This window comes from Dendrobates tinctorius, unplaced genomic scaffold (assembly GCF_039654945.1).
Source record: "Dendrobates tinctorius isolate UK_male_01 unplaced genomic scaffold, ASM3965494v1 ptg000134l, whole genome shotgun sequence".
NCBI classification, from domain to species: domain Eukaryota; kingdom Metazoa; phylum Chordata; class Amphibia; order Anura; family Dendrobatidae; genus Dendrobates; species Dendrobates tinctorius.
In genome coordinates this window covers 10136972-10162049 of record NW_027361802.1, presented here as the reverse complement: position 1 = coordinate 10162049, position 25078 = coordinate 10136972, and the positions used below count along the sequence as shown (strand labels likewise).

General features: G+C 43.8%; 1 protein-coding gene across 2 annotated transcripts in view; it reads right to left on the bottom strand.

Moving 5' to 3' along the window:
* Positions 1-418: 418 nt before the first annotated feature.
* The window catches only part of CFAP95 (cilia and flagella associated protein 95), a 156546-nt gene continuing 131886 nt past the window's right edge, over positions 419-25078 (bottom strand). For both annotated transcript variants that reach the window (XM_073543720.1, XM_073543721.1), the window contains one exon: positions 419-756. In XM_073543720.1, coding sequence (XP_073399821.1) covers positions 577-756 — 180 coding nt within the window. In that variant the 3' untranslated portion in view covers positions 419-576. The remainder of the gene's footprint in view (positions 757-25078) is intronic.

Below are 25078 nucleotides of genomic sequence, written 5' to 3'. Positions count from 1 at the left end.
AAAAAGTGCGTCTTATGGTCGGAAAAATACAGTATTTACATGTGTAAAGTTTTTATCCTGAATGTTGCTCCAGTCAATCTACACTTGAAACAAGTAACACAACATCTCTTCTTATCATTCACACTCTCAACAATTAACTGTACAACCCGTAATATTTTATACCTGCAACCCTCTATTTCTCTTGTTTTTTTTTTTCTTCAAGAGTATTTAGGTAACCACACAGCAGGCCATGTCTTATATATATTTTTGAAGAGACATTGATTACAATAACATTACCCAGTGGTTTAATACACCACTAGCCTCCTTCTTATTGTTCTATGTGATTTGCACTTGTTTGTAGGATTTAGGCACATTTTCAGCCATTCTGAAATTCAGGAAACAAACTGCTGCAAAAACAAGAACAGAAAACAGGCTAGAGTTCTAGCAAAATAGAGACATTTTTAATGATTTTCTGAAGCAATTGACACTTCCCATTCAATGTATTTGCTCATTTCTTAATAAAGTTTTTAAGGTGATTCTTTATTAGATGTGACAATTTTCCTAATTTCCATAGCGATATATGAATAGTGTTTATCTTCACAGATGTGGTGTGATAGGGCAGGTTGGTATAAACATCTTTTGTTTCACTTCTCTATTGGCATATATGCCACTTTCATCTTGCCAAGTGTTTCTCCCATGCCTTCTGTAGTCCGCTGTGTCTGTGAATTGGGAATGGCACTTTCTGAAGGCAGAATAGTTTGGAGCTTCTGGAACTTTCTGAATTTCAAAACAGAATGTAGACAAACATGATTTTAATTACACATGATGCTGTATAATAAATGATTTGTAAAAGTATTCTTATAACATGCAGAAGAAAAGATTACGGAAGGTTGCTGACTGAAAGAAAAATTTGTCGGACTAAGACTCTCCACTTCTCCACTGAAATTATTTCTCTACTGTCCAGTTATGTATTGAGGTGTACTATTTAGTTAATATGTTACATATACAGCTCCTTGTATTTTTAAAACCAAATGAAATTATGTTTTTATATATATTTTCTTGCGGTTGCTGGAAGTCTACTCCTCTACACTATTACTCCAAATTTCTGCAATTGGAAAAAAACTATTTATACCGCAAACAAGATCTCAGTAATAGAAAAACTTATTACTAGGTTGTAAAGATTAATAACATTTCAAAATGTGACCACAGCTTTATTCCCACAGTTTTGAGAGATTGTACATATTTTATAGTCAATTGAATATGGCTTATGAATTTACTGACATCGATCTGTTCTAAACTCATTTTTCATCATCTTCCTAAAGATGTGAAATACAATGTAATACATGTGGTAGTGGAACCATGGTTGCCATGGACCGAGGAGAGCCTGGAGGGGCGTGACTAGGCGACTCTTAGCTAGAACCCCTGATGGTGTGGTTAGACTTGGCTCCAGATGAACGTCAGGTGCTCGGACACACAGCAGCTGACCGCCAAAGGAGTAGGGTGAGCATGGCAGGTACAGGCAAGCACAGCTGATATACAGAAAGGCACGGCAGGAGCTTGTGGGCATGACTGGTATACAGGAGAGCACGGCAGGTACAGCTGGTATACAGGAAAGCACAGCAGGTGTTAGTGGGCACAGCTGGTATGACGGAAAGCAGAAAAAGTACTGGCAGGCAAGGCTGGTATACAGGAAGGCACGGCAGGTGCCAGCAGACCTGGCAGTTACACTGGAAGAAACAACTGGAATACAGGTAGGCACAGCAAATGCGAGTAGACAGGGCATGTATACTGGGATACATGCACTGGGGCCTTGAGCACTATTAAGCTTGCATACTGGCTGACAGAACATGTTGCTCAGGCACCTTCCATAAGGTGGAAGTGTCTTAAATAATAAGTGTCTCCCAGCCATTAAAATCACCAGATACCAGGTAGAAAGTAAAAAATCAAACAAAAATCACCGCACGTTGTTGGGTTGTGAGCACAACCCCCATCTGTGGACGTCGGGCCCTCAGACCATCTTCATAGAGTCAGTTTCTAACTGTTTGTGCAGACACATGCACATTTGTGGCCTGCTGGAGATCAGTTTGCAGGGCTCTGGCAGTGCTCCTCCTTGCACAAAGGCTCAGGTGGCGGTCCTGATGCTGGGTTGTTGCCCTCCTATGGCCCCCTCCATGTTTCCTGGTGTACTGACCTGTCTCCTGGTAACGCCTCCTGCCTGTGGACACTACGCTGACAGACACAGCAAACCTTCTTGCCACAGCTCGCATTGATGTGCCATCCTGGATGACCTGCACTACCTGAGCCATTTGTGTGGGTTGTAGAGTCCATCTCATGCTACCATGAATGTGAAAGCACAACCAACATTCAAAAGTGACCAAAATATCAGCTAGAAAGCATTGGTACTGAGATGTGGTCTGTGGTCACCACCTGCAGAACCACTCCTTTATTGAATGTGTTGATAATTGCCAATAATTTCCATCTGTTGTCTATTCCATTTGCACAACAGCATGTGAAATTGATTGTCAATCAGTGTTGCTTTCTAAGTGGACAATTTGATTTCACAGAAGTTTGATTTACTTGCTTGGAGTTATATTCTGTTGTTTAAGTGTTTCCTTTATTTTTTTCAGCAGTGTATATACTCTATGTCCAAAGATATCCCACACTGGTGTCCTGTATAATCTTTACACCAGTAATAAAAATAGAACTATATCATCATACTACAAACCCAAATATAAAGGTAGATGCAGAATATCAAAATATCAAGTACATGTCAAGATCCAATATTGCACTTATTCCCAGTAAATCCCAATATTCTCAACATGTTTCCCCTCCAATCAGTTCATCGGGAAAACATACTAGCCTTTTTCATAGCGGAAAGAAACAAGCAAGTATAGACATGTAATGATTTATAATTACCTTAAATAGTGATCATTCAGAGAGTCCAGAGGACTAGTGTCCATCCATGTGTATATCAAGGGATTATTGTCCACCAACACTGATCCCTTGATACACAAGGACGGACACGGGGAGAGGGGGATGGGGATCATGCTGGGACACGAGTAGTACAGTACCCCTTTTTTGAGGGGAATGAATATTCTTTTTGGGCTCCCATGACATCTCCTCGGGACCAAACCCCTTCCAATCCACTAGTAATGGCAGGCACAGTACTGCTTAAGGAATGTGTATCTGACTGTGGAGCACCATGGACAAAGCTAATAAAATACTGACAGTGCCCAATTCACCCCCCCCTCACACCACTCCCCTCGGTGATGTACTAATTGGGATGCCCTGCTGTCCAATGGTCCTTAAAGGGGAAGGTATCTATGGCCACACCTACAGGGGTTAAATCCAGGTACCCAGGACAGAACTTCCTTTCCCTCCGGCAGTCACTCACTTGGAAACTTTTGTCCCACCCTCCCTCCCTTACATACTTCAATGGGGATAAATTGCCATACTAACTGCTATGAGATATGTATATATATGTGTACTGTTTTATTTTAATTTTAAAAAAAAATGTATATATAACTAATCTTTGTTAACAATATTAAGTCACAGCGGAAGAAGTAGAGGAGGGCAAAGGTTCGTGACCGTTCGTTGGCCAAATCACCTGTCGATCGAGGACAGGATCTCAGCCACGAGCCTCCCGTTACGAAATGTAATTGCCCTTCTCTGCTTAGGTAATTAATAAACTGTGACCCACCTGTTCAACCCATCTAGGTCTGTGTATTCTTTGCGGGATTGGTGGGAAGGGGGGGTGAAGGCACTGCTTAGGACAACACACAGGTCTCCACAGTCAAAGGTTTTTCCACTTTCCCTTTTGGTGGCCAGAATATTCTCTACCTCGAAGACATCTTCAGAGCTGACTGGAGCAGGAGTGGTACACGAGTCCTTGAAAAAGGAGTTTAAGACAACAGGCTTGAGGAGAGACATATGGAATGAGTTGGGGATATGTAAATAGGCTGAGAGCTTGAGCTTGTAGAATAGGACATTTATCTGTTTGAGAACCTCAAAAGGACTGATAAAGCAAGGACCCAACTTGTACGAAGGTAGCTTGAGATGGAAAAACTTTCAAGAAAGCCAATCCTTGTCCCCAGGACAAAACAGAGGAAGGTCCAAATGCCTCTTGTCTGTGTGTCTCTTCATCCGTTCTGAAGACTTCACCAATGTGGCCTTGGTGTCCTACCAAATTATAAAGTCCTTGGTGTGAGCTTTGGTAGCAGCTACAGGGAATGGAATATCGGGGTGTTGACAATACACAATAAAAAACGGAGATTTAGAGGATTCACTCACATGGTTATTGTAAGAGAATTCAGCCCAAGGTAGGAGTTTGGCCCAGTCACTGTGGTGAGTATTGATGAAATGCTGCAGTAAACTGGTTAAGATCTGGCTGACCCACTCTACCTGGTTGTTGGATTGAGGATGGTAGGCTGAAGGGAAATGAAAAGTTACATTCAGTAGCTTACAGGTAGCCCTTCAGAACCTTGATGTGAACTGGATACCTCTATCAGAAAGTATATGAAAAGGTAACCCCTGAAGACGGACAATATGCTGGATGCACTTATTTATAAGCAAGCACAGGAGCAGAAGGAAGGCCAGACAATGGAGTAAAGAGTGCCATGTTACAGAAGGGATCCACAACTACCCAGATGACGGTACAGCCAGCAGATACTGGAAGATCAGTAATGAAGTCCATCGCTATACACTTCTACGGAGCTGATGGAATGAGCAGGGGTAGTAACAGGCAGAAGCTGTTTCAGAGTCTTATTCTGGACAGGCTAAGACAAAATCCTCAATATCTTTGTGCAGGGATGACCACCAATAATACGGTGAAATTAGAAGAGCTGTTTTCTTCTACTCAGCATGACCAGCCAATTCAGATCAATGACTCCACTGAAGAACCCGCTTCCTGTCTGATTCTGCGACGACTGTCCTCCCATGTGGAACTTGAGACAAGTTCACAGGAGCAACCATAAGCATCTTGGAGGCCTTGATGTGTTGAGGCTCTTCCTTTTGGTAAGAAGACGGAAAGGACCTAGAAAGTGTACCTGCCTTGACATTCTTGTCTGCTGGCCAGAAATGGAGAACAAAATTAAAGCGGGTGAAGAACAATGACCACCTAGCTTGATAAGGATTTAGCCTCTATGCAGACTGCAGGTAGGCTAAGTTCTTGTGGTCAATGTAAATAATTACGGGATGAACAGCTCCTTCAAGTAGAAAGTGCCACTCTTCCAGAGCAAATTTAATTGCCAACAGTTCTTCATCACCAATCGAGTAATTGAATTGCATTCAGGAGCAGAAAAGGCTTTGTAAAAGAAACCACATATGTCCGGTAAAAGACTTCCGAGTAAGAATGGCATCGGCCCCAGTGGAAAAAGCATCCACTTCCAAGAGGAATTGCTTATTACTGTTAGGTCTGTGCAGCATTACAGCTCATGAGAAGGCCTGTTTTAGGGAGACAAAGGCGCTTTCAGCTTCTGGAGCCCACACCCTAGGATTTACAGCTTTGTGGGTAAGAGCAGAAATTGGACTGGTCCAAAAAATGTGGTATAAACTGGAGATAGTAATTAGCGAATCTCAAAAATTGCTGGATTGCTTTCAATGCATCTGGCCGGGGCCATTTCAGAACAGCAGACATCTTTTGGATTCATCCTTAGCCCGCTCCCTTAGCCCAGGAAGGGAAGAGAGTTCTGCTCGAAGATGCACTTCTCAAACTTGGTGTACAGACTGTTCCTTCTCAACCTCTGCAGGACCTGATAGACATCCCTGGTGTGTGTGGGTAGATCAGGAGAAAACACCAATATGTCATCCAAGTAGACCGTCAGACACAAGTAGAGTAAGTAGATCCCGGGAAAAATCGTTCACCAGTTCTTGAAAGACTGCTGGGGCACTGCAGAGCTCGAACAGCATTATGCGATACTCCTGACCGTCCCGGGTGTTAAAGGCAGTCTTCCATTCGTGCCCTAGTGTATTCGGATCAGGTTACATGCCCCCCACAGATCAAGATTAGTATAGACTCTGGAACATTTGAGACAATCAAACAATTCTGAGATGATTGGCAGAGGATACTTATTCTTGATCGTTTTCTGGTTGTGGCCCCTATAATCAATACAGGGATGGACTGAGCTGTCCTTCTCAATAAGAAATAATCTTTCTCCAGTCGAGGAGGATTACTTCTGGATAAATCCCTTAGCTAGGTTCTCTTTGATATATTCGGACATGCCTCGAGTCTCTGCCTGGGACAGAGGGTAGATACGGCCTCGAGGGGAAGAAGAACCACGGAGAAGGTCTATAGGGCAGTTGTATGGCCTGTGAGGTTGTAACATCTCTGCCTCCTTCTTCTCTAAGCCCGCTAAGTTTAATAAGCAGGAGGCAAACCAGGTAAATTTAATGGTGTAGCTGGAGGCCAGGCAGCATGGATGGGGATAAGGAATTTCGCATGATAGGATGGACCCCAATGGAGTCCAGATCTCCAATCCAAGACAGGTTCATGCGATTGTAATCATGGTAGGCCCAGGAGCAGAGAATGTGATGAAGCTGATCTATATATATATATATATATAAAAATGAGTGTATGTGTGTATGTGTATCAAGCCACGTCCATTCAGCATAGCCACGCCCACTCCGCATAGCCACACTCATTCAGCATAGCCACACCCATTCAGCATAGTCACATCCACTCCATAGCTCCATCCCTTCTGGTTAATCCCACCCTTTTATTGTTATGTTACAGTAGATGTTAGTTTTTAGCTCTGCCCCCTCCAGTTATCCCTGCCCCTTTATTGTGATGTCACAATGTTAGCTTTTAAAATGCCTTGTCATGTCACTGCCTATTCATTATTGCGTGTCCCACAGACAGAAGCACAAAAAGAATAACCCCTAAAATTTAGCTTTTAATTCAATGACTAAAAACATTAGTGAAAATGACTAAAAGAAGGAGTAGTAGAGGACAAAAAATGAAGGGAGAAAAAATACTGTTTTTAGTTCTCTTCAGTATTCAAATAATGGGCCAATGGCTAAGTTACCCTAGTCAGCCCTAGTTTCACCCTTCCTAGCCGCGGAGGTTGGCACCCTAGTTGTAGACGATATGGCGCCCCCGCTCAACGTCGGTATCCCTAATAACCCCTAGGTCTCCCTGCATATACAAAAAGGGACACAAAAAAGAAACACACACACACTTATAGTACCGAAAGAATAAAGAGACAAAAATAGTCTCATAGATAATACTAAATTGCTATGAACTTATCTCGTAGTATTTCTAATAGTATAAGAACCCCAAAAAGACTTATCTCGGAGTCAAAAAAATAATGGGGTTAATATCCGGCAGCTTAGAGAAGGACTTATCTCGTAGTCACAAAAATGCTAATAAGCTGCAAATGGCAGACCCAATTACCAGATAGCAAAATTAAAAAACGGCTACAAGAAAAAGCACATCACATTGAATAAATATTGCACACTAGAGGCAGTGAAAAAAAGCCTATATAGTACTTGCGGCAGCCATTACCTTGCAAGTGAGGGTAGAATCACCCTAATTCACAAAAATACAGTAAAAAATAATAAGGCTACCATATTCATCTCTGATTATACAGCGTGGTACACCAATATTCAAGTAGCAATGCATACAAAGTCACATAGCATAATTGCTCAGTAGATTAAATCTAGATAGATAGTACCACCGCAGGATCTGCCAAAAATAATGTACAACATTATACTTATCAGCCACTTGATGCATATGGAAACCCGACGCGTTTCCCCCTCTTAATCCGCTGAGGGTTCATCAGGGGTCAAAAAGTGGGGTCTCATTACCCCTGGCCGAGAGAACAATACAGTGTACAGCCGCACACTGTATTGTTCTCTCGGCCAGGGGTAATGAGACCCCACTTTTTGACCCCTGATGAACCCTCAGCGGATTAAGAGGGGGAAACGCGTCGGGTTTCCATATGCATCAAGTGGCTGATAAGTATAATGTTGTACATTATTTTTGGCAGATCCTGCGGTGGTACTATCTATCTAGATTTAATCTACTGAGCAATTATGCTATGTGACTTTGTATGCATTGCTACTTGAATATTGGTGTACCACGCTGTATAATCAGAGATGAATATGGTAGCCTTATTATTTTTTACTGTATTTTTGTGAATTAGGGTGATTCTACCCTCACTTGCAAGGTAATGGCTGCCGCAAGTACTATATAGGCTTTTTTTCACTGCCTCTAGTGTGCAATATTTATTCAATGTGATGTGCTTTTTCTTGTAGCCGTTTTTTAATTTTTCTATCTGGTAATTGGGTCTGCCATTTGCAGCTTATTAGCATTTTTGTGACTACGAGATAAGTCCTTCTCTAAGCTGCCGGATATTAACCCCATTATTTTTTTGACTCCGAGATAAGTCTTTTTGGGGTTCTTATACTATTAGAAATACTACGAGATAAGTTCATAGCAATTTAGTATTATCTATGAGACTATTTTTGTCTCTTTATTCTTTCGGTACTATAAGTGTGTGTGTGTTTCTTTTTTGTGTCCCTTTTTGTATATGCAGGGAGACGTAGGGGTTATTAGGGATACCGACGTTGAGCGGGGGCGCCATATCGTCTACAACTAGGGTGCCAACCTCCGCGGCTAGGAAGGGTGAAACTAGGGCTGACTAGGGTAACTTAGCCATTGGCCCATTATTTGAATACTGAAGAGAACTAAAAACAGTATTTTTTCTCCCTTCATTTTTTGTCCTCTACTACTCCTTCTTTTAGTCATTTTCACTAATGTTTTTAGTCATTGAATTAAAAGCTAAATTTTAGGGGTTATTCTTTTTGTGCTTCTGGTGTTATTATTGAATATATAATCCCACTGATTAATTTTGAGGTGTGTCCCACAGACACTAATGTCATCACACACTAAGAGAAAAGCTGTATTACGCTTCAATGAGCAAGACTTATAGAAAGAAGAAAGGGAGGCAAGACTTACAGAAATGAGTACAGAAATGGAAGGGAGGCAAGAGCTCCTTCCTCAAGGACCACGGAAATGTCTCAGCAGAAAGAAACAAGACTTGCAGACATGAGAATAAGAGCTGCTTCCCGTTTTGGTTATTCTGTGCCATAGATAGACATTATCTATCATGCCTACTATACATAACCATGCCCACTCCATAACTCCCCCCTTCTGGTCAATCCCGCTCCTTTATTGTGATGTCACAGTAGAATGTTAGCTTAATGCTCCATCCCCTCCAGTTAGCCCCTCCCCTTTGATGGGTATATGGGCACAGGACTATGGCATGGAGGATCTATGATGGGTATATGAGCATGGGACTATGGGATGGATGTTGTGTATGGTGGGAATATGGGCACGGGACTATGGGATGGAGGATGTGTGGTGGGTATATGGGCATGGGACTATGGAATAGAAAATGTGTGATGGGTATATGGGAACTGGACTATGGGATGGAGGATGTGTGATGGGTATATGGGCACTGGACCATGGGATGGGGGATACGTATGATGGGTATATGGGCACGGGACTCTGGGATGGAGGATATGTATGATGGGTATATGGGCACGGGACTATGGAATGGAACATATGTATGATGGGTATATGGGCACAAGACTATGGGGTGGAGAATAATCATTATAATTTATAACTAACCACAGTTAGTTACTATGCCGGGGCAACGCCGGGCTCTTCAGCTAGTAGGATATAAAAGGAGATCTTCTCTGAGTGCAATAATCCTACCCGTAGTTCTACTGGCTTGGAAACTAAAAGAGAGGTTTGGGATAGAGGTCTCCCAACCACGGATGTTACCACTAAAGGGCTCTGAAGACGTTGGATGGGGATCTGATACTGGTTCACTATGGCCTGTTGCATGAAATTTCCTGCGGAACCAGAGTCTGACTAGGCTAATTCAATGAAATGGGTGTTGCCACAGAAAAAAGACACTGACAGAGTCAGTGGGGGTGAGGAGTAGTTTTCACACATTGTAGCCTAACCTAATGGCCCTAAGCTCTGGAGCTTTTTAGCCTCCCTGAACAGAAGTGTTATAATTAGGTAACAGAGGAGGATAACCGAGAAATAAGCTAGGCAACCAGAATACCAGAAAGGTTGGCAACTTAGCGGATTGCAGACCCCTAAACGTAACAGCACAACTAGAATTAGCCATGGGACGTACCTACGATGCCCTAGACGCCTCAGCACAGCCAAAGAGTTAACTAAGCCTAAAGCAAGAAAGGGGAAAGCTAAACTGCCCCGGAGCAGAACCCCAAAGGAATAGATAGCCCCCAAACATATATTGCCAGTGAGACAAGATGAAGCACAAACACTGGCAGAAAATAGAGTAAGCAAGTGATGGGGCCCAAACTGTCAAGATAGCACAGGACAGAAAATATACTATCTGCAATCACGCAAAAACCCTAAAAAATCCAACAAGTCTGATATGCAAAAATACTGAGGCCACACGACCTCTCCCCCACTAGATGATCAGCATTCTGGTGTGAACTGAAAGCAAACCAAAGACACTGCTATAACAGGGGATTAGCAATACTGAACAGACTGACATAAGCTGTGGCATATGGAGCGGGGTCCAGCACCGGTCCCAGCAGGGAACAATGCTGAACCTACACAGCAAAGCAGAAAAAGACAAAACTGGATGAAATGCAAAAAGATTCCAGCAAAGAAATAACTTATCTGAAAAATGCAGGACCAAGCAGGGGACAAGCGGACTTCAAGATGCACAGGAAGAAAAACAAATCACCAGCAGCAACTGAGGGAAGCTTGCTCACTTAAATCTTCCCAGTCTGTAACACCTGACTTCCATTCATCGTCTTCAGGTGATGGACTTCTGACAACCCGACCAGCTCCACTACCTGCAGCCACCACCAGAAGGAGCCCAATCTCAGAAGTCAGGTTAAGAGTGTTCACAACAGTTCCCCACCCTTGAGGAGGGGACACCGAACCCTCATCCAAGCCACCAGGCCGATCAGGATAGGCAAGGTGAAAGGCGCGAACCAATCTCTCAGCATGAATGTCAGAAGCCGACACCCAAGAATTATCCTCCTGACCATAGCCTTTCCACTTGACCATGTACTGGAGACACCGTCTAGCCAGAAGACAATCCAATACCTTCTCTACCTCATACTCCAGATTATCCTTAACCAATACAGGATCAGGGGGCACATCCATGGGAACCACTGGCTCCACAAACCTTTTCAACAAAGATTTATGAAAAATGTTGTGAACCTTAAACGTTCCTGGAAGAGCCAAATGGAAAGAAACAGTCTTAAGGATTTCCAAAATCTTAGAAGGTCCAATGAACCTTGGCTTGAATTTTGGAGACACAACTTTCATAGGAATATTTTTTGAGGGCAACCAAACCATGTCACCCACTTTAAACCGGGGACCAATGGTCCTATACCGGTTGGCAAACCGTTGGGCCTTCTCCAGAGAGTGAGTCAACTTATCCACTACTTGATCCCAAATCTGCTGCATTATCTCTACCACAGAATCCACACTTGGGCAGGCCGAAGCCTCCACCTGCCCTGAAGAAAATCGAGGATGAAACCGAAAGTTGCAGAAAAAAGGAGACATCAAAGTGGCAGAACTAGCCCTATTATTTAGAGCAAATTCGGCCAAGGGCAAAAATGAGACCCAGTCATCCTGATCAGCAGATATAAAACATCTCAAATAGGTTTCCAAAGTCTGGTTTGTTCTCTCAGTTTGCCCATTGGTCTGAGGGTGAAATGCAGAGGAGAAAGACAACTGAATTCCCAGTTTAGAACAAAAAGCTCTCCAAAATCTGGAAACAAACTGGACTCCTCTGTCAGACACAATGTTCTGAGGTATACCGTGCAAACGAACCACCTGTTGTAAAAACCAGAGCACCAACTCAGAAGAAGATGGCAACTTTGGGAGTGGTACAAGATGGACCATCTTAGAAAATCTATCACAGATCACACAGATAACTGTCAGTCATTCTCTGAGAGACAGGGAGATCAGAAATAAAATCTATTGAGAAATGGGTCCATGGCCTCCTGGGCACCGGCAGGGGCATTAACAAACCACTAGAACGAGAACAGGGTTTGGACCGAAAACAAGTCCCACAGGACTTCACAAAATTCCTGACATCACGAGATAAGGCAGGCCACCAAAAAGACCGACTCATCAAATCTCTGGTACCAAATATACCAGGATGATCAGCTAACGCGGAGCAATGAATTTCAGGCATTACTCTTTTCCTCCACTGGTCAGGGAAATACAATTTCCCCATAGGGCATCGTTCAGGTTTGTCCTCCTGAAATTCCTCCAGGGCAAGTCTCCAATCGGGAGAAATGGCGGAAAGAACCACACCCTCATTTAGAATGGTAGTGGGCTCGGTCACATAAAGAGAATCCGCAAAGAAACTCCAAGAGAGAGGGTCTGCCTTAAAATTCTTAGTGCCCGGAAAAGCATGAGAATCCCAATCACTGGAAAAAATCAAGATATCATCCAAATAAACGATCAGAAACTTATCCACAAAGTCCCGGAAAATATCGTTCATGAAAGATTGGAAGACGGAAGGGCCATTAGTGAGCCCAAAAGGCATCACTAGGGTCCCTCAGGGGTATTAAACGTCATCTTCCATTCATCACCGCGCTTGATGCGAATAAGATTATACGCCCCCTAAGGTCAAGCTTGGTAAACCAACTGGCACCTTTAACTCTGGAAAAGAAATCAGAAATCAGGGGTAACGGATACTGATATTTAACAGTGATTTTATAAAAGAGACGATAGTCAATACATGGCCTTAATGAGCCATCTTTCTTGGCCACAGAAAAAAAAAACAGCACCTAAAGGTGAAGAGGATGGTCTGATATGACCCTTCTCCAATGACTCCTTGATATAAGATCGCATAGCATCATGTTCAGGTACAGATAAGTTGAAAAGCCGACCCTTAGGAAATTTACAACTGGGCACTAACTCGATCGCGCAATCATAACTCCTATGAAGAGACAAAGACGGCGGACTTACTCTCACTAAATACATCAGAAAAATCAGCCAAATAGTCAGGAACATCATGAGACTGGGGAGAGGTGGAGAAAACAGGAGTGTCACTAAGAACACATTGACAACCCCAACTAACCACAGACACAGATTTCCAATCCAAAACAGGATTATGGGTTTATAACCAAGGAAAACCCAGTACAATAATGTCATGTAAATTATTCAACACCAAAAATTTACAATTCTCTTGGTGGTTCGGGGCTACCCGCATTATCACTTGGGTCCAAAACTGGGGTTTATTCTCTGCCAAAGGGGTAGCATCAATACCCCTTAAAGGAATAGGATTCCACAGGGGTACCATGGAAAACCACAACGTTTGGCAAAGACAAAATCCATCAGGCCACTGATGTTGCAAGTCTGGAGAGAGTGTAACTGGCATGCTGACTGCAGGACTGCACGTGAATTGAATGTTAATTTATCTACAATAAGCAGTCTCCAAAAGAATTTCAGAGAATTTGGTAGTACATCCAGCCGGCTTCACAAATGCAGACCATGTGTGAGCACAACAGCCAAGATCTTCAACATTCAGCAACTTCACCTCCAAAATCATCTGAGACCAGCCAACCAGACAGGTGCTGCAACCATCGGTTTGCATAACCAAAGAATTTCTGCACAAACCATCAGAAACTCTCAGGAAATCCCATCTGCATGCTCGTTGTCCTCATTGGGTCTCCACTTGACTCCAGTTCATTGTTACTGACATAAATGGGCAAAATGCTCAAATTTGATGGTGTATGGCACATTGAAGAGGTGTTTTTTTTAACAGATGAATCCCAGTTTTCACTGCACAGCGTAAATAACAGACTGTATATAGTTGTGAATCGAGTGGCCCATGGTGGCAGTGGGATTATGTTATGCGCAGGTGTATGTTATGCACGACAAACATAGGTGCATTTTATTGACGCCATTTTGAATACGCAGAGATAATGTGACAAGATCCTGAAAACCACTGTTGTGCCATTCATCTACGACCATCACGTCATGTGGCATCATGATAATGCACAGCCACATGTTGCAAGGATCTACAGTGAAGGAAAACAAGACTTAATACTTGGTGGCAAAACCCTTGTTGGCAAGCACAGCAGTTAGACTTTTTTGTAGTTGATGAGGTTTGTGCACATCAGGAGACATTTTGGTCCACTCCTCTGTGCAGATAATCTCTAAATAATTAAAATTTTGAGGCTGTCGCTTCAACTCCGTCCATAAGTTTTATATGGGATTAAGGTCTGGAGAATGGCTAGGCCACTCCATGACCTTAATGTGCTTCTTTTTGAGCCAATCATTTGTTGCCTTGGCTGCATGTTTTGGGTCATTGTCTTGCTGGAAGACCCAGCCACGACCCATTTTTAATGTCCTGGTGGAGGGAAGGAAGTTGTTACTCAGGATTTTACGGTACATGGCTCTGTCTATTCTCCCATTGATGGAGTGACGTAGTTCTGTGCCCTTAGCATAGAAACATATTGGTTTTGCCTCCATGCTTGACAGTGAGGACGGTGTTCTTTGGGTCATAGGCAGCATTTCTCTTCCCCCAAACACGGTGAGTTGAGTTAATGCCAAAGAGCTCAATTTTTGTCTGATCTGACCACAGCACCTTCTCCCAATCACTCACAGAATCATCCAGGTGTTCATTGGCAAGCTTCAGACCGGAGTGCAAATGTGCCTTCTTGAGCAGGGGGACCTTGCGGGCATTGCAGGATTTTAAACCTTTATGGTGTAATGTGTTACCAATGGTTTTCTTGGTGACTGTGGTCCCAGCTGCCTTGAGATCAATAACAAGTTCCCCCGTGTAGTTTTAGGCTGATCTCTCACCTTCCTCATGATCAACGATCTGAGATTTTGCATGGTGCCCCAGATCGATGTCGATTGACAGTCATTTTGTATTTCTTCCATTTTCTTACTATTGCACCAACAATTGTCTCCTTCTCACTTAGCGTCTTACATATGGTTTTGTAGCCCATTCCAGCTTCGCAAAGGTGTATGATCTTGTCCCTGACATCCTTAGAAAGCACTTTGGTCTTGTCCATGTTGTAGAGGTTAGAGTCTGACTGATTAATTGAGTCTGTGGACAGGAGTTTTTTATAAAGGTGACTATGTAAGACAGCTGTCTTTAATGCAGGTGACAAGTTGATTAGGAGCGTCTAACTGGTCTGTAGGAGCCAGAACTCTTAATGGGTTGGTAGGGGATCAAATACTTATTTCTCACTGCAAAATGCAAATAAATTTATATAATTTATACAATGTGATTTTCTGGATTTTATTTTTGATATTCTATCTCTCAATGTTAAAATTAACCTACCCTTAAAATTATAGACTGCTCATGTCTTTGTCAGTGGGCAAACTTACAAAATCATCAAGGAATCAAATAATTATTACATTCACTGTATACACAATTCTTGGACGATGAAAACACCCCATTTCTTGCAAGGCCAGCATACTCACCAGACATGTCACCCATTGAGAATGTTTGGGATGCTCTGGATCATAATATACAGTATCTGACAGCATGTTCATGTTCATGCCAAAATCCAGCAACTTCGCACAGCCACTGAATAGGAAAGGACCAATATTTCACAGGCCACAATCAACAACTTGGTCAACTCTATGCGACAGAGATGTGTTGCACTGCATGAGGCAAATGTTGGTCATACCAGATACTGACTGGTTTTCTGACTCCCCACCTTCTCTGGAACTCCCCAGTACTGTAAAACTGCCCATTTTTAGAGTAGCCTTTTATGGTGGTGAGAAAAAGGCACACCAGTGCAATAATCCTGCTGTGATGAATGGATTATCTCGGCAAAAGACAAGTGCTCACTGACAAAGATTTAGACAAATTTGTGAACAATATGGGAGTAAAAAGGCCTTTTATGTATATATTAAAAGTCTAAGATCTTTGAGTTCAGCTCATGAAAAATGGGAGCCAAAACAAACATGTTGCATTTATATTTTTGTTCAGTGCATATTAATGAGGGGGACAAGGACGACTCCAGCGGTAAAATAGAAACAAAACAAAATGCTGAAGTGGTGCTTGAAAAAACAGAATACTTATCCTGAGAGCATGGATTTCTCTGAAGAATATTGCATTAGAGATTATTTATAGAGCCTTGTCTAATGAGCAAAAACATGAAACCTGATCCAGCAGTGTGTGTGGTCCAGACTATGTGCACAATCAGTCCTTGTGTGCAAACATCATGTAGATACAAATTGTGAAGTCTTTCGAATAAGAAGATAATTGTCTGGAAGTTGCTTTGAAGTAAGATAAATAGCTGTATAACTCCTTGTAATATTTTGAGTGAATGCACAGACTTTTTCAGCTGTGTTGCAAATTATCGTTTATTTGTCCAGTATGCTACTATTTGGAATGCTTAAGTGTAGAAATGGGTGAACCCAAACAGTAAAGTTCGGGGTCCGAACCGAACACCTACTGTTCGGGCACAGACCCCGAACACAGTTTTCACGAGGAGTCCGTGTAACAGTTCAGGTTCGGCATTCACAAACACCGGGTATTTCTTGCGCTGTATCAAGAATAAAGGAGTCCCCACTCTGTTTTTAAAATTATTTAAATAAATAATTTTAAAAAACAGCATGGGTTTCCCCCCATTTTTGACAACCAGCCAAGCTAAAGCAGACAGCTGGGGGCTGGTATTCTCAGGCTGAAAGGAGGCCATGGATATTGGTCCCCCCAGACTAAAAATAGCAGCCCACAGCCACCCCAGAAAAGGCACATCTATTAGATGCACCAATTCTGGCGCTTTGCCCGGCTCTTCCCACTTGCCCTGTGGCGGTGGCAAGTGAAGTTCATATTTGTGGGGTTGATGTCACCTTTGTATTGTCCAGTGACATTAAACACACAGCTTAGAAATGGAGAGGCTTCTAGAAGACAAAAGGTACCGTCACACTAAGCGATATCGCTAGCAATATCGCTATAACTTGTGACGCTATAGCGATATTGCTAGCGATATCGCTGTGTCTGATACTTACCTCCGACTGCTCCCCCGCTGGTTATCGCTGATCGCGCGAGAACGTCCAGGACTGTTTCTCGTCGTCAGCTTCCTGCGGCGCTTCCTGTGGAGAGACGAGCGTGGAGCCGGGCGGGAGGACGCAGGATCGCCTAGTGTGACAGGTAAGTAGCGACCCCCGTCCCCAGCGATGTCGCTGGTGAGATCTGCCTGTGTGGCAGCTCACTAGCGACCACTTAGCGATGTACCAGCGATCCTGACCGCGTCAAATCGCTGGTCGGGTTCGCTGGTGCATCGCTAAGTGTGACAGTACCTAAAAGGAGCACTGAAACTCACCTTTCTAATGATTTTACCACTGATAAGAGGCATGCACATGATAGCAATGATAGCAAGGCAAGCATTGGATGTTTGGGCCCCCCATTCAAGTGAATGATTACTGATAGTGACTAAAATAATGCTGTGTAACAGTATTTGTAAGCAAAAGCCAGGAGAAGTTCTCAAAGATGGCATATATAAATCTACCCATAATTTATTTCCTCTGTGCAGGACCATTCATAGTTTTAGGTTACAAATACAGATGTAAAGTGACAATAAAAACATTAATGCTTTATGTGTAAAAGAAGCATTCCTGTCAAATGTTATTCCCTAAATCTTTCTAAATATGTATGTCATCTACTGTAGTTGTATTAAAATAGTTACTGATTGGTGTCATTCCTGGTCATAATCTGGATCATGTGAGTGCTTCTATCCTTTGCCAGCTCATACAATGACCCTTGTATGAGGCCGTGGTACTTCCATCAGGTAAAGCAGGTCATACACATTGGATGGATGTCAAGCCAAACGATGCTGGGCCGATCATTTGGCCAACAGCCATCTCTCCCATAGATATGAGCACTCGCTCAGTTAAGTGCTCCTGTGTTCTCTACAAGAAAACAAACATCCCTGGGGGTGGGTTCTCTCTAGAACAAAGCAAGTGGCAGTTCTAATCTTGGACTTGCCCAATCAACATCAACCCTTATGATCAGTTGCCTGGCACTCTCATACTCATTTATTATTATGTAGTTACATTACTCACTTATATGGCGCCATTAATTCCACAGTCTTTACAGACATCAGTTTCGCTGTCCTCATTAGGGGCTCAGAATCTAAATTCTCTATCAGTGTGTTTTTGGAGTGTGGGAAAAAACCTGAAAACCTGGAGGAAGCCCATGGAAACACAGTGAGAACATAAACTATCTGCAGATGTTGTACTTGGAATTTGAACTCAGGACTCCAGCGACGCATGGCAACAGGGTCAACCACTGAGCCATCATAAGAGTGTTGGATGAACATGTCGATATTGGCAGGTGTGGCTGTGTAACAACTGCGTTCCCCTACTCTCAGCAGGGATGCTGACATACTTACTGCCTCGACCGCTGAGCCCTCTGCTCCAGGTTCCATGTCCCAGGGGCTACGCAAGCCACAGGTCTCCAGGCATTGCACATAGGGTGCACCCATGTGCTCCCACCCTTCTTACAGGGGTAGCGTGAGCATGCCTGAGGTGTCCCCAATCAATGGCTGAGAGGTGCTAAAGTATTTAAGGCACATTCCCCTCTATGGAGGTAACTGCAACATTTGTAGTTAGTTAGTAGCTTTCGGACTAAGTCCATTGTCAGGTCCCTGTTCCCGAGTCTGAAACTGACTTGTCGGTACCTAAGCCTGAATTCAGAAACTGAATCATGAACCTGAATACGAAACTGCCTTGCTGGTACCTTACATGAAACTGCCTTGTCAATACTTGCACCTGAAGTCGCCCTGTCGGTACCTGGACTCATCTAGTCTGAACCAGCACCTGAACCTGTTATCCTTTCTGACAAGTGTTCCCGAGCCTGCACTGTCTGAAACAGCACCAGTGTCCATTTTGTCAAGTGTTTCAGAACCCGCACAGTCTGAACCAACACCAGCTTCCGTCCTGTCAAGTGTTCCAGAACCAGCACAGTCTGAACCAGCACCAGTGTCTGTCCTGTCAAGTGTTCTAGAATACACACAGTATGAAATAGCACCGGTGGCCATCCTATCACATGTTCTAGAATCCGCACAGTCTTAACCAGCACCAGTGGAAGTCCTATCAAGTGTTCCAGAATCCGCACTAGTGTGTCTTGTAGAGTGCTCCAGATTCTGCCCTGTCTGAAACAGCACCAGGGTCTGTTCTGTCAAATGTACCAAAATCCACACTGTCTGAATCAGCATCAATACCCGAGATACCAAATCCTGTCCTGCCACTGACTCAGAGTCTGTGTCTGTGCTCCTGACCCTTCGGTTCAGCTGTTGCAGTACCAGGACTGCCCTGGAGTAGTACCTGGCGGCTACTTGCATCTCAAGCCTAACTCCACCATCAGGAGTTCTAGTGAAAACTATGTAGCCGCTTAGCCACACCCATCCAGGGTAAGCCTGGCCTGTGGTGCAGTGGATCCACAATCCACCAGCGTCACAGGCTGACATTAGTCTAATGTGGACCATAAGCCTATGGTGACTCAGAATGAGACTTCATAGACTTATACAGTGGGTACGGAAAGTATTCAGACCCCTTTAAATTTTTCACTCTTTGTTTCATTGCAGCCATTTGGTAAATTCAAAAATGTTCATTTTTTTCACATTAATGTACACTCTGCACCCCATCTTGACAGAAAAAAAACAGAAATGTAGAAATTTTTGCAAATTTATTAAAAAAGAAATATCACATGGTCATAAGTTTTCAGACCCTTTGCTCAGACACTCATATTTAAGTCACATGCTACCCATTTCCTTGTGATCCTCCTTGAGATGGTTCTACTCCTTAATTGTAGTCCAGCTGTGTTTAAATAAACTGACAGGACTTGATTTGTAAAGGCACACACATAAGACCTTACAGGTCACAGTGCATGTTAGATCAAATGAGAATCATGAGATCAAAAGGAACTGGCTAAGGAGCTCAGAGACATAATTGTGGCAAGGCACAGATCTGGCCAAGGTTACTAAAAATTTCTGCAATACTCAAGATTCCTAAGAGCACAGTAGCCTCCATAATTATTAAATGGAAGAAGTTTGGGACCACCAGAAGTCTTCCTAGACCTGGCCATCCAGCCAAACTGAGCAATTGTGGGAGAAGAGCCTTTGTGGGAGAGGTAAAGAAGAACCCCAAGACCACTGTGGCTGAGCTCCAGAGATGCAGTAGGGAGATGGGAGAAAGTTCCACAATGTCAACTATCACTGCAGCCCTCCACCAGTCAGGCCTTTATGGCAGAGTGGCCCGACAGAAGCCTCTCCTCAGTGGAAGACATATGAAAGCTTGCATGGAGTTTGCTAAAAAAACACATGAAGGACTCCCAGACTATGAGAAATAAGATTCTCTGGTCTGATGAGACGAAGATATAACTTTTTGGTGATAATTCTAAGCTGTATGTGTGGAGAAAACCAGGCACTGCTCATCACCTGCCCAATACAATCCCAACAGTGAAACATTGTGGTGGCAGCATGTTAGGAACGGCGGAACGCACTAAATAAAAATAAATAATAAAGTGCGTTCGCCGCTCGTGGTCCACCGTGCAGTAGGTGATATAACCGCTGCTAAGTGGTGGCAGGAGCAATATGGCGGAAATGAGCACAGGGTTAAACTTCACCCAGGTGCGCAGAGCAATCTCAGTTAATTCACGGAGATGCCAAATAAGTACAAACACAAAAGACTGAGCCTGTTGAGGTCACATTAAAAACGCACACACGGTATCAGGTCACAGGAGTAGCCCAAGACAGCGGCACTACGTCCGTCTAGACCTACCGTGTGCGGAGAGTCGCAACTGCGGACGCAAAGGGGCTGCTACTGCAGAGCGGCGTGGACACTGCCGCTAAACGACAAGGCTAAGATGTAAGCACAATGTCGGATGCTAGCAGCAGTGGATGTTGCAGCAGAGGAGCGTTGGCGCTGATTCTAACTCAGTCCCCAACCACATACGTAATATCAGAGGGAAGGGGTTTTATAATGAGTCATTCACCAGAATCATACATCCGTCCTCATACACATAGCAGCAAGTAAGACTATACTAGTGCATGGCAGAACAGCCATGCGCACCTTTTATAGCAGCCGGGACCTTCTGCAAGCTTCCAGATCTCTGAGATGGACCAATGAGATCTGGAGCGGGACCTGAGCACATAACTCCCGATCTCCAATGGGAGATCGTCCCATGAGCATGCTCAGTAGGAGGACAGAAGGACTTAGCCTCAGGAGAGATTTGCTGCAAGGCAATCTCCTCTGCAGTAGATAAACAGCAGGAGACTGCAGAATGTGAGGGTCTGGATCCCTGCGGAGTAAACGCAGAAATCCGACGCCTAACATTACCCCCCCTCCTAGGGCCCCCTCCTCCCTGAGCTTTCTGATCCACCAACTTGTGCCCATCAGAGATATAGGCCTCAGACTCGTCCGAAGGCAATTCTGATGTCCCAGTAGGTGACAGGGAGACCTGGGACAAATGGAAGGCATCAGGGGCGGCAACATCAGGTTTGAGAAGGGACCCGTGGGAGACAACGGGAGCAGAAGTTAAAGTGGATCGCCATCGTGTGTCGGCAGGCTTCTCCACCCTTCATTTAAGGAGGCTATTCCGAGCACAAAAGGCGCAGGGACGAAAATATTTTTTAACCCCTTCACGACCAATGACGCCACATAGGCGTCATGAAAACTGGTGCCAATCTGACCAGTGACGCCTATGTGGCGTCATGACTTTAAAGCCCCCCTGCGGGTCGGGTGACCTAGGTACCTGAAAGGTCACCTGACCCGCAGATACAGGGGGCTTTGTACTTCACCACGGGGGGCGTGGCTTCGCCCCCACGTGGCTATGATCGCTCTGAATGGCTGTTAAAAGTGAAACAGCCAATCAGAGCGATAGTAATATTTCATCAATGAAAATTGATGAAATATTACAATCCAACCATGTCCGACGCTGCTGTAGCATCAGACATGGCTGGTGACACCGATCTGACCCCCCCACCAGCGATCGCACCCCCGCCACTGAATGACAGCGGCGAAGTGCCGCTGCTGTCATCATCTGCCCCCCGCCTTCCGATCGCCCCCCCGCCTTCCTATCACCCCCCCCGGTACTCACAGAGTGCCGCTATGGCTCCCCGGTGTCCCGTGGTCCTGGACCATGGGCGCCGCCATATTGGAAAATGGCAGGGGCATGCGCAGTGCGCCCGCCGGCTGCAATTTCCTGTCATTCATTTTGATCACTATGATAAACTCTCACAGTGATCAAAATAGAATGAAAAGTAAATAAACCCCCCGTTTATCACCTCCATAGGCAGGATCAACTAATAAAATAAAGAAGTTATTTTTTTTTTTTTTTCCATTAGGGTTAGGGTTGGAAAGAGGGTTAGGGTTAGGGTTGGAAATAGGGTTAGGGTTGGAAATAGGGTTAGGGTTGGAATCAGGATTAGGGTTGGAATTAGGGTTAGGGGTGGAATTAGGGTTGGAATTAGGGTTAGGGTTGGAACTAGGGTTAGGCTTGTGGTTAGGGTTATGGTTAGGGTTGGGATTAGGGGTGTGTTGGGGTTCGGGTTATAGTTAGGGTTGGGATTAGGGTTAGGGATGTGTTGGGGTTAGGGCTGTGGTTAGGGGTGTGTTGTGGTTAGGGTTGAAGTTAGAATTGAGGGGTTTCCACTGTTTAGGCACATCAGGGGGTCTACAAATGCAACATGGTGCAACCATTGATTCCAGCCAATTTTGTGTTCAAAAAGTCAAACGGTACTCCCTCCATTCCATGCCCCGACGTGTGCCCAAACAGTGGTTTACCCCAACATATTGGGTATCAGCGTATTCAGGAAAAATTGCACAACAACTTAGGGGGTCTAATTTCTCCTGGTATCCATGGGAAAATAAAAAATTGGGGGCTAAAAAATTATTTTTGTGGAAAAAATTTTTTTTTTATTTTCACGTCTCTGCGTTATAAACTTCTGTGAAGCACTTGGGGGTTCAAAATGCTCACCAGGCATCTAAATAAGTTCCTTGGGGGGTCTAGTTTCCAAAATGGGGTCACTTGTGGGGGTTCTATTGTTTAGGCACATCAGGGGCTCTGCAAACGTAACGACGACCGCAGACCATTCCATCAAAGTCTGCATTTCAAAACGTCACTACTTCCATTCCGAGCCCTTACGTGTGCCCAAACAATGGTTCCCCCCCATATATGGGGTACCAGCGTACTCAGGACAAACTGGACAACAACTTTTGGGGTCCAATTTATCCTGATACCCTTGTGAAAATAAAAAATTGCTGGCTAAAAATCATTTTTTCGAGGAAAAAAAAATATTTTTTATTTTCACATCTCTGCGTTATAGACTTCTGTGAAGCCCTTGGGGGTTCAAAGTGCTCACCACACATCTAGATAAGTTCCTTGGGGGGTCTAGTTTCTAAAATGGGGTCACTTGTGGGGGGGTTCCACAGTTTAGGTACATGAGGGGCTCTGCAAATGTAACATGATGCCCGCAGACCATTCCATCAAAGTCAGAATTTCATAATGTCACTACTTCCCTTCCGAGCCCCGACGTGTACCCAAACAGTGGTCCACACCCACATATGGGGTACCAGCATACTCAGGACAAACTGGACAACTTTTGGGGTCCAATTTATCCTGGTACCCTTGTGAAAATAAAAAATTGTGCACTAAAAAATAATTTTTTGAGGAAAAAAAAATATTTTTTTATTTTCACGGCTCTGCGTTATAAACTTTTGTGAAGCACTTGGGGTTCAAATTGCTCACTATGCATCTAGATAAGTTCCTTAGGGGGTCTAGTTTCCAAAATGGGGTCATTTGTGGGGGAGCTCCAATGTTTAGGTACACAGGGGCTCTCCAAACACGAGATGGTGTCCGCTAACGATTAGAAGTAATTTGCACTTCAAAAAGTCAAATGGTGCTCCTTCCCTTCTGAGCCCTGCCGTGCGCCCAAACAGTGGTTACCCCCCACATATGGGGTACCAGCGTACTCAGGACAAACTGGACAACAACTTTTGGGGTCCAATTTCTCCTGTTACCCTTGTGAAAATAAAAAAATAGCGTGCTAAAAAATCATTTTTGAGGAAAAATTTTTTTTTTTATTTTCACTGCTCTGTGTTATAAACTTTTGTGAAGCACGTGGGGGTTTAAAGAGCTCACTACACATCTAGATAAGTTCCATAAGGGGTCTAGTTTCCAAAATGGGGTCACTTGTGTGGGAGCTCCAATGTTTAGGTGCACAGGGGTTCTCCAAACGCGACATGGTGTCCGATAACGATTGGAGCTAATTTTCCATTCAAAAAGTCAAATGGGGCTCCTTCCCTTCCGGACCCTGCCGTGCGCCCAAACAGTGGTTTATGACCACATATGAGGTATCGGTGTACTCAGGAGAAATTGCCCAACAAATTTTTGGATCCACTTTATCCTGTTGCCCATGTGAAAATGAAAAAACTGAGGCTAAAAGAAAATTTTTGTGAAAAAAAAAGTACTTTTTTTTTTTTACAGATCAATTTGTGAAGCACCTGGGGGTTCAAAGTGATCATTATGCATCTAGATAAGTTCCTTGGGGGGGTCTCGTTTCCAAAATGGGGTCACTTGTGGGGGGAGCTCCAATGTTTAGGCACACAGGGGCTCTCCAAACGTGACATGGCAACCGCTAAATATTCCAGCATATTTTCCATTCAAAAAGTCAAATGGTGCTCCTTCCCTTCCGGACCCTGCCGTGCGCCCAAACAGTGGTTTATGACCACATATGAGGTATCAGTGTACTCAGGAGAAATTGCCCAACAAATTTTAGGATCCATTTTATCCTGTTGCCCATGTGAAAATGAAAAAATTGATGCTAAAAGAAAATTTTCGTTGGAAAAATTAAAATGTCCATTTTTTCTTTCCACATTGCTTTAGCTGCTGTGAAGCACCTGAAGGGTTAATAATCTTCTTGAATGTAGATTTGAGTAGCTTGAGGGGTGCAGTTTTTAGAATGGTGTCACTTTTGGGTATTTTCTGCCATATAGACCCCTCAAAGTGACTTCAAATGTGAGGTGGTCTCTAAAAAAAATGGTTTTGTAAATTTTGTTGTAAAAATGAGAAATCGCTGGTCAACTTTTAACCCTTATAACTTCCTAACAAAA